Source organism: Amblyomma mixtum, chromosome 2 (genome assembly GCF_055824585.1).
Source record: "Amblyomma mixtum isolate Tamu chromosome 2, ASM5582458v1, whole genome shotgun sequence".
Lineage (NCBI taxonomy): Eukaryota > Metazoa > Arthropoda > Arachnida > Ixodida > Ixodidae > Amblyomma > Amblyomma mixtum.
The window spans coordinates 256,357,701-256,372,154 of record NC_143013.1 but is presented as its reverse complement, the minus strand read 5'-3'; the positions used below and the strand labels follow the sequence as shown (position 1 = coordinate 256,372,154).

The following is a 14,454-nucleotide window of genomic DNA, read 5'->3' as shown; positions in this document are numbered from 1 at the left end:
GTTAAGCTGGCACTGACGCCGTCGTGCACCAAGGCCTCTCACATTCAAAGTTGCTACATGTAAAGCTGTGTCTAGTTTCATCGCCATGCCCTATGAAAAGGAGACTTGAGTCCCACAGTACCCCTCATAGTCAGCCGAGCAGTATTCTTAAACTCACTGTGCATGTACGGTGTCGCCTTTCCAGATATCCGCGTGCAGGCGTCGGGAACCCATGGGTAATTCCTTCGCCAGCAGTTCCAGATCCCCGCACACAGTCTGATGGGTACCACTCCTCACCAAAAAAAAAAACAAGGAAAAAAAGAAAAGCAAGAAAAAACAGCACAAATGCACATTGCAGAACTACGAAGGCGGTTTCCCCGCCTGCCTTGTCTCGGCCATGACGTTCGGCCGCGGCTTGAACATCGGACGCCGGATTCCCGGGGCCTTCGACGGCGGTTCGTCGCTGCCACCATCAAGATGCGTCTTTTCGCCGGCGCTTTCCTCTCGGGAGCGTTTTCCAGCCGTTAGGGTGCCAGCCTCCTCAGTGAAGTCCATGTCTTCGGTGTTGGCAGGTTCAGCGCTGTCCAGAGCTTCGGCCGCGGCTTCTGTCGCGCCCTTCGGCGCGCCATCGCCATCCTGTTGAAAGGCACTCTGAACTTGTACTACACTCACCGGTACCTCACTTGACGTCGCCTTCTGCTTCGTCAAAACCGTAAGCGACGGCCCTTCCCTCGCTGCTGGTTGCCCGTCTGCACGGGCTGCATCTTCCGCATCAGCCTCGTCCATCAGCAACTCAGACGAGTCTACTCCTGCACCGGGGCCGGTAATGCTCGCGTAAGTGCGGGCACACTGTCCGTCTTCGTGGCCGAACCTCGACAGGCTCCGCAACGCGGGACTCGGCATTCCTTACGGATGTGTCCCGTACTCCGACAGCGTAGGCACAACGGTGGTCTGCCTGGTACAACAACGAGCGCCAGCTCACCGCTAACGTTCAGCTGGTGCGGCAGGTCGTCCAGCTTCACGCCAGCTCTCAACTTCAACGTGACGAGTCTAGTAGTCGAGCCTTTTTCTGGCATACCGCTCACGCGCCAGCGCTCGCGGGCAACTTCCGTCACTTTTCCGTACGGCGCAAAGGCAGCCCGAACATCCTCGTCGGGCACGTTGTGTAGCAGCCAGTGAAGTTTCAGTCGCACGTCTTGGTTGGCCGGGTCAATCACCAAGCAGCGGCCTTTTTTCACTACCAGCTCACCGACACTAATAATCTTGGTCACCGCTTCAGCATCCTTGAAAGTGACGGCCCAGACGTGGCTCATCCGATACGCCCCCATTGCGATAACATCGGGGAGCAGCGACTGCTCTGCTAAAGCGTCGCGGAAATCTTCCACCCGGTACGGGCGGGCCCTGATAACGGCGTGCAAAAAAACCGTATTCAAAACGAACCGACCTGTAGGCAGTGCTGGCAAAACAACCTGGTAAGTATTTTCCTGTTGACTGGCCCTGTCACCGCGGCCTGACACGGCCGCTGAAGCCGCTCCATCGGAGCCCTGCATCCTGCGTCCGTTCACTGGCGTGGCCGGAAGCAGAATCCCCACTCCGCTATGCCAGCTCGATGGTTTGGAATGAACAAAGGCGCGTCTAGTGAATACCGTGTCTTCACTCACTCTCATCCTCCTCCATTCTCTTCCGGCGAGGTTTAGGTGTCCACCGACAAATGAGAGACAGATACATTTCCTTTCCTCAAAAACCAATTTACCGACGAGCGAGGCGTAGAACCGAATGGGCCATGGCGTTCTATGGATTCCTTGGCAGCGTTGCAAGACGCTGTCGCGTTCCACTCTTAGGGGCGAAGCTTAACATCTTAACCACACATCAGTGACCACACTCGGTCAAAAAAGTGCCCCCCTGAATTTTGTGAGACAGTTACTGCGTAATTTCCTTTCCTCAAATACAATTTTCATTTTCTTCATTACGGCTCCTCTTTATCTATCTTCTTTCACTCCCACTTCCTCCCTTCCTCTACGGTGCGGTTCAGGTGTCCACCGAGATGACAGAGAATTACTGCGCCATTCCCTTTCCTCAAAAAGCGTTGCGTTCAAAGGGCAAGGCATCCGCAGAAACGCGGGTGGTGGGGTTCCGTGGACTCCCTGGCAGCGCTACAACGCGCTGTCGCGTTCCACTCCTAAAGGCGAAGCTTAAGCGTCATTAATTAGAAGTTAATTAGTATTCAGGCATTAATCAGTAATTAACCATTAATTAGCGATTTGTCATCACTTAGTAATTAGTACTCAATTATATGTGACGCCACCAGTGCCACAGAAACAGCGAAGGTGGTGCGGAAAACGCTTCCGCCTCTACCCACTTTAGACAGTCAAAGTGCCCCCTGAATTTTTTTATTTCTTCTTCCACTGCTCATCTTCATCCTTGCGACCGAAGGCTAGCACTCCACTATCGCGTGTGATGCCTCACAACCGGCACCTCTCTTACTCTGGGGTTAAGGTTAGAAAAACAACAAATGACATGATGCCTCCCAACGCGCGCATCTCTTACTCTGGAGTAAGGTTAAAAAAACAATCGTCATGAGGTCACCACGTGTAAATGCGGTATTCTGCAACAGCTGTTGATGCGTCATGCTGTGGTTAACAATATCAGCGCGACCTCTTATCTGTGCAGTTCTATGGCGCTCTGGAGCTGTATACGCATCAGCGTATACAGCTGTTTCGGTCGAAAAGCCGTCGTAAAATAGTCTGCAGATGTTCCAGATGGTATAATACCATTCAGCCGTTCGAGCAGCATAAGCTTACTAATTAAGTTAGAGAGCGCGCGGCAGGAGTTCGAACCGGCGACCTATAATCGGGGCAGCGGGTGTCCACCGAGATGTGTGAGACAGTTAATGCAACTTCCTTCCCTCAAATCCAATTTTCGTTTCCTTCATTACCGCACCTCTCTCTCTCTCTCTTCTTTCACTCCCATCTACCTCCCTTTCCTTACGGCGGGGTTCGGGTGTCCACCGATGTCTGAGCCATTTCCTCTCCTCAAAAATGCGTTGCGTTCTAAGCTGTTTCCAACGGGCAAGGCGACGCGTTGAACAGGCGATGGCGTTCCGTGGACTCACTGACAGCGCTGCAACAGGCTGTCGCATTCCACTCCTTAACTTAAGCATCTTCCTTTTATGCGTAGCATATTGCAATCACTCAGTTCAGCCCTTGGGCGCGGCCGGGCAGCCACCAAACCACGTGACGTGACGTCACGTCACCAAACCATTAAAAATGAAGAAAAAAACAAAGAAAAACCAGAAACACGGCTCAGCATGGTGGCGGTTGCCACCGCCCCGTTTCAAAGGGGGCACTCCTATCCATCCATACGTCACGGAGGAAAAGCTTCTGAGAAAATCGAGTGTCGCCAAGCGATACCTCGCGCAAAAAGGCCGCGCAATATGCAACGCATTCTTGGCTTAACCAAGCTAAGCCTGGGCATCTTTTTTCCCTCTTCCTCTTCTCCATGTTTCGTTTCTCTTTCTTCTTTTTGTGTAGGGCGAAAAACTGTCGCCCACCAGGTGCAAAAGGAAAAGCCACGCCATCATGATCGTCATCATCATATATTTCGTCGTCGTCGCTACACTGTGTATCACGTTCACGGCAAACGAAAGGCGCACGAAGCTTGCGCTTTGTCAGAAGATGTCCACGCCACAAATTTGTAGTGATAAAACACGCTAAATTTCCACATTGCTCGCGTACTTACCGAGCCGCTAGGTTTAGTGAGTGCACGCCGTTTGGTTGCCATGGTCAGAAAGCGCGGGAGATGCGAACATTTTAACACTTTGTTTATACTTTGTTTATTTAAATTGTGAATCTTGTTTCAGAATGATATCGATTGTTACAGATTAGAACGCCCCTGACAACAGCAAATGCCTTGCTGTCTTATCTCTAAGTGGCACCGAAGGCAAACTGAAACCTGTCGCCCGGCTACACAGTATAAGGTTCTGTACAGTGGCGCTGGAAACAACTGTTCAATGAGATCCTTGTATAATCGCTTCGGCGTTACATTCGCTAAATACTCTAGAGAGAACCGCACTTTCAAAAACCTGAAAGGCCCTGGGAAAGACGTTCTCAGGCGAGTTAAAAAGATGACTGTTGCACCTGGCGTCAAAACTTTCTTTTTCAAACTGCACACCGGAACCCTTCCAGTAAAAACATGGCTAGAGGAAAAGGGCCTTTTTGTTCCTTGGGGCTCGAACTGTCTCCTGTGTAGAAAACCGGAGACGGTAGAACATGTGTTCCTGGATTGCTGGGATGCGGTGTTCTACTGGGATGTTTTGCAAAGAACCCTAAAAAAGGACTTGCCATTGACACCGCGCGGAATTCGGTACTTGACTACTGAAAGTGATGTTGCACAGTACGACCAGATTATGTTATTGGGCCTTCACAGCATTTGGAGGAGTAGAATGGCTGTTCGACACTGTGACTTGGATGCACGATCGGTATGTGATTATTTTGTGGAACATGTGTATAAATTAAGAGAAGTCTTGAAGCAACAAGATTACGCTGATGATGTATTGAGTCTGATGGACCAACTTGTGTTAATGAAAGTCCATTAGACACGGTTTTCTGCCAAGGGGCATGACAACTACGATATTTTAGTTATGTATTCATTCATGCAATAAAGAAAAAAAAAAAAACCTGTCGCCCGGCTAGCTCAGTCGGTAGAGCATGAGACTCTTAATCTCAGGGTCGTGGGTTCGAGCCCCACGTTGGGCGTTGGTTTCTTTTTTCTTGCTCTCATCTTTTTTATTTTAATTTTATAATTTTATCTTTGTCCAACACTGTCAACAGTGATTACGTAGTACAGCAGCTCTCGCAACAGGCAATGGCATTATGTACACAGTCCTTTTTCGTACTGGTGGCGCCGGAGAAGGTGAAAATTCTTCGCCCGGGTGGCTGTGTCCGCAGAGCATGATGGTCTTATTATCTTCTAAAAAATAAAGTAAAAGAATAAAGTCGCGAAACGTACGTATACAACAACGAAGTCGCGAGCGGCTAAATAGGGACAATCCAAGATCGTAGTCATTTTTACCTCATAATCCTCAGCATAAGCACGTTTAATGCGCCCTTTTCAAAAGACGGGGTGGCATCTGGGAAAAGGCCAAAATATATCTGCAACTATAAAGGCACGTAAGGGACGCAGATGCGATCCAGTTCCACGAGGTGCCGACTGCGCCTGCAAAGTGGCAAGTGCGTGCGGGACAACTGCCGCCATCTGTCGCATGCGTCTGTCACTAACATGAACTGCGCATGCGCAGTAGGAGCTGGCGGTTTGTTTTCAACCAGCGGAGCTGGAGGGAGAGAGGCGCGCATGCGCAGAGAGGGAGCGTGAAACTTGCGGATTGAGGACAAAGGCCGTCCACTGGCCTCTAAACCGGCCCTGCACCAGCTGCGGCCATCTTAACGTCGACAACTTCCTAGTCTCATTCGCCCTCCTGACTCTGAAAAGGGCTCCACCTGAATTTATTGCATCTGCTGTCGGATAAAACTTTAAGGGCAGCTGCGCAGAATCCCTCCTCGACCAAAGAGCAGTCCGTTGTTAAAACTTTTCTTGTACCTAAACAATACGCTAATTGCAAGAAAAAAATATCAGCTGTAGAATTTTTTGTACCTAGCTTCTTTAATAAAGTTAAACAATAAAAAGCTGATTTTTATTTACTGTGGTGATTGGCTATCGGAGTAATGCAGGATGCCGCCAACCGTGGCCCAGTGTTATCAACTTCTGTTTCTATTTAAAATGTACCCGACTATCTTGCAAAAATCTGTAAATGATGGTGTTAAAGCTACTTGCGAGAACTGCATTTCCAGACGCAAAATGTACGGTGTTCACTGAAGTACCTCAGCCTCAATTCAGGAACAAGAAATTTTAGGAGGACTTAACTGAAGTCATGATGTCATTTGAGATCCCATTGAGTGGTTGATGTTCTATACAGGCCCAGGGCAAGATGTATTGAAAAGAGTGAAGAAGATGTCAGTGTCAACACAGGTTAAAGACCAGTTCCGGGAATTTTTAAACATTATGAGTTAATAATCACCTCGCATTCCTTACAGTCCCCTCGTTCCGGTACAAAAAGATCGCTTTTTTTAATACTAAATAGAAGCATTTAAAGAGAGCGGCAACTAGGAAACCAAAACTGAGTTTCGACCAAACTTTGATGTCACTAATATGGTCACAAAATCTATATTGTGCGTGCTTTATTGGCTAAACTGGCAACTGTACGTGAAAGCTTGGGGGATTATTTGTCTTAAATGACCAAAAGCCAGCTCGAAATTTTGTCATTTAGCAAACGAAGAGCAAATATTGATGGTTATGCATCCAGTGACATCGCGCTCGCAAGGTTGCCCGTAGAAATCACCCCGATTTAGACCACAAAATGGGCAATTTTGAAATTCATTTGCGCCGCACGTAGCGAAATTTGGCAGGCAGAACCAGAAAACTATATATAGAACATACTGCGAAAGTAGCAGTAAAATCACAGGAGGTAGAGATAAACGCCGAAGTTGGCCTTTGTCATTTTTTTTGTGATGTATGGTTAATGGGGGTTTAACGTCTCAAAGCGACTCACGCTATGAGGAACGCCTTAGTGGAGAGCTTCGGATAATTTCGACCATCTGGGGTTCTTTTACGTGCACTGACATCGCCCAGAACACGAACCTCTAGCATTTCGCCTCCTTCAATATGCGACCGCCGCGGCTGGTATCGAACCCGCGTCTGTCGGGTCACTGCCGAGCACTGTAACCACTGAGCCACCGCGGCGGCTTTTGCTGTGAAATCTTCAGCTGTGAAGACTTGAGGAAAATATACATCCCTCCGTCATAACCGTATCGCTGCGCTCAGGCAGATGTTAATTACAATACTTTCTTTATTTGCAACCTATGTGGAACGAGGTCACAAGCGTACCCATGCATGTGGTGGTCGCTTCCCGCCTCTTGAGGCCAAATATGTCCTGAAAGAGCTGGCTGCGGCGGAAAGTGAGTTGGTCCATGGGCACGACGAGACAATTGTGTTTTCCCTCTTCCTTCGTGTCGCTGACCTTGCATCCAAATTTAGCGCAGAATAAATCACACTGTGGCGTGCACGTCACTGCGGTCGCAAGAAGGCCTCGGCGTGAGGCAGCTCGGTGACAGTTACGCGTGCTTCGTCTTCCTTGCCGCAAATATAAAAAGTCGCGCAAGGAGCTGAGACTGCCACTCAGAGGAGTTATTTTCTTTCTGGCTTCCTTGTCTTAAACAACCGGTACTTTCCGTACATGCCCCCGTCGCGAGTTTGTGATCGATGGTAACTAGAGTGAAAGCACGAGTACGTGAACTTTACGTATGTCGCAAAAATAACGCTACAGAGGGAGCATATGCTAGCCGTCCCGATTAGCTCGATTAGTCCCGATTAGCTTGCTTACGCGGATGACGTTGCCTTTTTTGCATCGAACAGGGGAAGCATTACGGCTGTACTGAAAATAACACAGGATTTTTGTGCCCAGAGTGGGAGCATGTTAAACATAGATAAGTGCATTGGTTTGTGGCATGGCGCATGGGACATGACTCCAGATGTATTTGAAAATGTTCACTGGTCCACTACACCGAGCACATATCTTGGGGTGCCTCTTGATTGCTATCGTGAGAGCGATTCGGTCTGGAGCAAGAAGGCCGGTGAAATGAGAGAGATGACATCTAAATGGTGTGGGCGCGACCTGTCAGTGTTCGCGCGTGCCACGGTATGCAATGTTTTTCTAGCAGCAAAGATAATGTACTATCGCGCTCAATATGAGTTGCAACGCGCGGTCATCGACCGTGGCTCGTTCCGTGGTGTGCCTCCTCCAAACAGTCGCTCGGAATTCTGGGAGAAACTGCTGTTCCAGAAAAAGACAGCACCCCCGCTCAGGAAAAAGTTTCTCCCAGAATTCCGAGCGACTGTTTGGAGGAGGCACACCACGGAACGAGCCCCGGTCGATGACCGCGCGTTGCAACTCATATTGAGCGCGATAGTACATCTTGCAGGTGTTGTACTGTACACGGGTGAATATACAGAAGTTCCATCGTATCTTTGCGACATTTATATGGCAGTCCAGTTGGGAGAGAACCTCCAGAACGAATCTTTTTCGGCGAGTCGCCGAGGGGGGTCTGTCCCTCTCTCACTTGTTTTTAAGCCAAGTGGTCATGCGCTTCATGTTTCTCCGCGAAAGAAGAAACCCTTTCCTCCAGTGTTTTGTTCAGTTTATGTTGCCAAATGCACTCCCAGACTTTGTAATCTCCTCTGCCGGAGGTGGTCGCTACAGTGTGTCCCGTTACCTCCGTGAGGTTGTCGCATCTTATCGTTTCCTTGTCACCCGTTTTTCCAGATAATATTTGGCAACTGTGAAGAAAAGGCAACTTAAGAAAGACTTATTACACGTCCCTTTTCCCGCTCCCTTGTATCGGTCGGCCTTTGGGGCCTCACCGGGACAAAATGTGTTAAAGAGGGTAAGAAGAATGTGGATAACGCCTTCAGCAAAAACTTTCTTCTTTCAGCTGCACACAGGTACTTTACCTGTTAAAAGCTGGTTACATGAAAGAGACATATACGTTCCGTGGGGCACCCATTGCCTTCTGTGTAGGAAGGAGGAAACACATGACCATGTTTTTGTCGACTGTAATAATGCAATCTTCTTTTGGGGCGTGTTGCAGCGAACCATAAAGAAAGATTTGCCGCTCACTCCGCACGGCATTAGGTTTCTGCCTGTCGAAGACGATGGAGCTCCATATGACACCATTTTTCTGCTTGGCTTGCATGCAGTGTGGCGTAGTGTCATGGCATATCGCCAATGCGATCCTGGAGCCAGATCTGTGTATCAATATTTTGTTGAGAGTGTCCTGAAAATTTACGATGTGTTAAAAGACCGAGGTTTTGACGAAGAAATTGTATGCCTTTTCCAGAATCTATCCCAACTGAAGAAGTTGGAATGGTCGCTGGAAGCGAGGAGTGCTGTAGCCATGTGAATAGCCATGTAAATAGTCACATATGTTGTAATGCACTGTATTCCCACGCCTTTGAAGGCAATAAAGAAAAACAAAAGTCCCGATTAGCTCGGCTGGTAGAGCGACTGGTCTGATGAAGCGTCGGTCCCGAGTTCGAACCCCGGACCAGGACGAATTTTTCTCTAACCACGAAGTTTCTGTGGAGGCTGGATAGCTTTCCTTCGTAGCCGTTTGGCTGTACCTAGGGGGACGACAATGTGTAATTTGCTCCCTTACTACAAATTTACTCCACCATAGGGGATTTCCCTAAACATTTGACCAGAGGGAGCATCCATGTGCACAGACTTACTCAGCAAGTGCGCAATGGCTTCTCTACGTAATCTTGCCACACCCATGTTCACTGAACGATAATTCACTGGCTGAACATGCCAGCATACTTTTCAGCAATACAGTTGCATTAGTTAAGGATGCGTTGACCCTGGAACCCCGTCTCACTGGCCACTGTGACATCTTCACTGTGACATTAGAAAATCGCTCCATGCATACCCTCCCTGTCCTCCCTGTTCCATACCCTCCACTTCTCACCGCAGACCGTTCTTTCTTCTATACAATCTCGTTTTCCCCCTGCATGTGTCAGTTGCCCCGAACCCCCCTCTTTTATCTGAAGCATTCCCTTTTCTCCTGCCCTGTTGCCATTCAATCGTTTCATAGCTCCTGCCCTTCTGCCCTGATGTGACTGGCCTGATTAGCCTCGGTCCAGCTGACGGACAGGTTGGCTTTGGTGTCTCTATGTGCTGTGTGACGTCCAGGCAGCGCTCCTTCTCATCGCCAGAAGTCTCGGCAGAAGCCTCCGGAGCCCTGGACTGAGGGCCCGCTCCCATGCGCTTCAGCCATCATCCATTCTCTTTAATAAACGTTCACTCACTCACTCACTCACTCACTCACTCACACACCTTTAAGTAGAAGTACATGCATTTTTGATTGTCATCAGAGACACTTCATGTCATTACCATAAAAATATGCAGTGCGAAGCTCTACACCAATGCACCCAAGTCCTCTTCAGTGTCAAGTGCCATCCAAGATCCCTATTTTTTTAATCAAGAACAATGAATATGCATGCAGTAGGATTTACTGAAGAATCATGTGGCGTCCTACTGGCCTGAAGACGCATCCACTCGAAGAACTTACAAACCTTTGTCATCTACACATAGTATTTCCTAAGCATTGCGCGAGACTGCTCTTCCCTCTCGACTCAAAAAAACCCATTTATGAACTCCCTGTCCGACTTCTTCGTCTCCGTACAAGCAGTAATTTAAAATCACTTTGGATTAAGCCCCATTTCATTACAAAATTGCTGGAAATTGGGAAGCTGATTCAATCGCTGCCTCAGCCGCCTTATACGGGACACTACTGACGTCGATCAGGTGTCATGCCTCGCTTTCCTGAACCAACTGCACCATGACTGGCAAGGATAATGGGACACGCAAACAGGAGACAAGCGCCACACAACAAAGCCATAATTACGGAGATGCTGTGATAAACAAATACTCAACAAGAGGCAGCACTAAAGAAGTAGCGCTATGTAAACAAAGAACAGGCCGGTACCCTTCGCCCCAGACGCATGGGTCGGCGCTCCGGTCTCCACGTCCTGCTCGCATAGGCCACATAACCGCCATTTCTCCAATATTTAAAGATCCTGCTGCGTCCCGGTTACTCGTTGGGTGAGGAACTAAGCTTTAACCACGTGGTAAAATTTTTGACAGATGTCATGTCTCTATAGGGGGTCTGTTCTCACCGCTGACCGCGCAGTCTTACCCTCGTTGCTGAGGAGGTGAACGAAATTCCTTTTTGTTGCCGCGGTGGCTCAGTGGTTAAGGTGCTCGGCTGCTGACCCGAAAGATGCGGGTTCGATCCCGGCCGCGGCGGTTGAATTTCTTTGGAGGAGAAATTCTAGAGGCCCGTGTACTGTGCGATGTCAGTGCACGTTAAAGAACCTCAGGTGGTCGAAATTTCCGGAGCCCTCCACTACGGCGTCTCTCATAGCCTTAGTCGCTTTGGGACGTTAAACCCCATAAACCAATCAACCAACCAACCTTTTTGTTGCGGAAGCAACACTACGCTAGGTGTGAGCGATTTCACGGAGCCCCGGAGAGCCCCAACTGCGCATGCGCGAGGAGCGAGTGATGTCAGAGCAGCGCGGAGCCGCCGCCGACTCCTCCGCTGTGCGGGTGACTCTGAGGTGCCGTCGCCGCTGCGCCAGCTGTGCATTATCCAGGAGGAGTGACGTCGCACGACGCACAGCTGCAGCGCTGGGGCCACCGCCGTCTCCTCCGCGACGCGGGTGATTCAGAGGTGCCGTCGCCGCTGCGCCAGCTGTGCATTATCCAGGAGGAGTGACGTCACACGACGCACAGCTGCAGCGCTGGGGCCACCGCCGTCTCCTCCGCGACGCGGGTGATTCAGAGGTGCCGCCGCCGCTGCGATTGCCGCACCGTTGCTTCCACAATTCTACTCGCGATGGCTATTGGTCAAGCCACAGCAAATTTTTGTTTATCTCGCCAGCCAGACGCCTCGCAGTTCTTGCCACAACAGGAACTTCGGGTTTTTCAGCGTTTAGCACTTTTAGGCACTACAGCTCGTTCCAGTTCCATTACGTCGCGCTCCACGCTAATGAAAACTGTCGTGAATCACATAATTCACATTAAATAGCAGTGGGTCCTATGCACCTCAGCTGTCTTTATTCCAGGTCCAGACAAAACCCACTCACGCAAAAAACACCTTAAGACCTGTCTAGGACATTCATGTTGCTATTGGAGCGCTTTGGGATCGATGTAGAGTGAAGGGGTCGCTTTTTTTCGTTCGTATATTAATGTGGAACGATACAGAGATTCGCATAGCCTCTGCGTAGCAAAGTCACGAATAAAATTCACCGCGCGTAATGCGAATTTCAGCAACAGAATATTATTGCTACTACACAGTACAGCGCTTCTTACCATTAAAAAAAAAAGGGGGGGTTTCTAGTCGTTCGCTTTCGCTGCCCTACACTTAGGCGGCCACAGACAAAAGGGGAAGCTCGTCGCAAAGATAGCTCAGTCGGCAGAAGTCTGTGCAAAACGAAAATGCAGTTTTACAATGCCGATGCCGAAGTTTTTTTTATGTACGCGAGCATTTCACTGCAAGTGTCGTACGTTACAGCAAAGTCTATCGGGCACTCGCTGACCATAGACTGATGCGATCGATGATTTGGCAGTGTTGAAAAAATGTTAACTCGTCGTGTCAGTGAAAGTGCTGCTGATAAGTTTCAGCTTTTGCGTTTGTGTCTGTGTCCAATGCCAAAGTCGGCAATAAAGAAGAGGAAAATCTCAGCCGGCACAGCGCGAGACTCTTAGGTTCGAGCCCCATGTTGGGCGCTTCCTTTCTTTTTTTGCTCTGCATCCCATATTCCTTCTTTCTGATTTTAGCAGCAGCCCTTGTTCCACAATGTTATCTGCGGCTGCATGCCAAAGCGCACCTGACTACAAAAGAAAAGGCTGTTCTTTGTCTGCCCTACCTCTATGTGGCCCCAGAGGAACCGGTGAATTCGTCGCCCGGCTAGCTCAGTCGGTAGAGCATGAGACTCTTAATCTCAGGGTCGTGGGTTCGAGCCCCACGTTGGGCGCTTCCTTTCTTTTTTTTGCTCTGCATCCCATATTCCTTCTTTCTGATTTTAGCGGCAGCCCATGTTCCACAATGTTATCTGAGGCTGCATGCCAAAGCGCCTCTGACTACAACAAAAAAGGCTGTTCTTTGTCTGTCCTACCTCTATGTGGCCCCAGAGGAAAGGAGGCACTCGTCGCCCGGCTAGCTCGATTCGACTTCCGGCCACCGAGCGTGACGGACGTGTGTATCATGGGCTCCCAAGGAGCGGATTCAGCGGCCCAGCCGGGCCGCGGTATCAGGAGTACGATCAAACCGAACGAGGACTACCAGCTGATTTTGCCGCATTTGCCAACAGGTTCGAGCGTTTTGCATACTGTTTTTTTGCATGGCGACGTCCAAGCCAGGCCATACCGTGTTGAAAACTTTCGTGACGCTCTTGAGCGTCTGTCATTGCTGCCGGAAGTGGTTGCCCTCGGGGCATATCAGATGAATCATGTTTGGGCCGTGACATTCTGCAATGAAGAAGGAAAAAACAAAATGCTACAGGCGGAGGCGTTCAACGTCAAGGACCACCGCTGTGTGGTCATTGACCCATGCAACCAGGGCGTCAGGCTGAAGCTGTTCTGGCTGCTACACGGCGTGAAAGATGACGACGTGAAGGCAGCTCTGGCGGCTTTTGGAAAAGTGACCGACGTAACTCGGGACAAGTGGAGTCAAAGGCTGCGTCGACAAGTCGTCTACTACGCGCTCAGTGACATTGAAGCTGAAGGTGGGCGTTACCATCGAGGACTTACCGCACCAGCTGCGTGTTGGAGAGGACGTCGCACTTGTCCACGTTCCTGGCAGAGCTCCGCTCTGCCTCCGGTGCCGCGGCACCGGACACATACGTCGGGAGTGCCGTGTGCCACGTTGCGGGCTCTGTCGTCGCTTCGGCCACGACGACGCCCAGGGCGGGCAAACATATGCTAGCGTAGCTGGTCGTGGTCGTAGGGATACTACTGAGGAGCATATTATGGACGAAGTCGACGCGGTAGAGGCGACCCGTGAGAGTCGGGAAGACGCAGTACCGAAAAGCATAGCCTCAGAAAAAGCAATGCTTCCCACGGAACATGAGGCTGCCAACTCAGAAGAACCACCTGTGCCTGACACCAGAACTGAGGCGGACGCGGGAAAAGCAGATGATGCTGCGGTAGGTGCAGCTGAGACGGTTTTGGAATCGACCGACGAGAAGGACGTTGACACGGAGATGCCCGCGGCGTCAACTTTGCCAGCGAAGAGTACGCACGACGAAGCTGATGACAAGGCGATGAGCTACGACGGGACGGACCATGAGGAACCTCTTCCCAAAGCGCCTCCTGTTCGACGTGCGGCCTACAAGCCCAAGCCGAACATCCCTCCTGATCGTAGGACTTCGTCGGCTGCCCCTCCGCCTTAGCGGAGGTGCCTTGCAGGGTCTTCGTGTTGGTAACCCGGTCTTCGATCGGGTTCAGTGCTGAAACCGCCGTACTTTGCAAACTGGAAGGATTTTTGATGAGGTGAGCTGCAAAACGATGTCACTTCGAGAGCGGCGAATCCCAACCATTTAGATGGCGTCTCAAATAACATCTTGCTTGCGTATTGCCACACTGAACGTGAGAGGTCTTTCTGCGCGAAGGAGGCAAAATCAGCTTAAGCGTCTCTTGTTCGAAAACGAAATCGATCTGTTGGCTATTCAAGAGACAAAAATTGAAAGCGAAGAGTTGACAGATGCGATGGCTGAAATTTACCGTGCACAGTTCAGTGTTTGCGTGTGCCATGCAAAAGGAAAGTCGGGAGGGTGTCTGATTTTAACTCGAAACTTCAAAGT

At 49.9% G+C, this 14,454-nt stretch overlaps 1 protein-coding gene and 2 non-coding genes across 6 annotated transcripts in view; 2 read left to right on the top strand and 1 right to left on the bottom strand.

Moving 5' to 3' along the window:
* LOC149363621 (putative monocarboxylate transporter 5) overlaps window positions 1–14,454 on the bottom strand; it is a 106,681-nt gene that overhangs the window by 76,945 nt on the left and 15,282 nt on the right. The window contains exon 1 of one of the 4 annotated variants that reach the window (XM_089573609.1): window positions 158–427. The exons of 2 other annotated variants lie outside the window; for them this stretch is intronic. In XM_089573609.1, coding sequence (XP_089429735.1) covers window positions 158–164 — 7 coding nt within the window. In that variant the 5' untranslated portion in view covers window positions 165–427. Of the gene's footprint in view, window positions 1–157; window positions 428–14,454 lie in introns of those variants that run through there. One more of the 4 variants, XM_089573608.1, reaches the window with a different exon arrangement.
* Window positions 4,661–4,733, top strand: TRNAK-CUU (transfer RNA lysine (anticodon CUU)). The gene has a single exon. It is a non-coding gene; the product is annotated as a tRNA-Lys (tRNA).
* TRNAK-CUU (transfer RNA lysine (anticodon CUU)) lies at window positions 12,555–12,627 on the top strand. The gene has a single exon. It is a non-coding gene; the product is annotated as a tRNA-Lys (tRNA).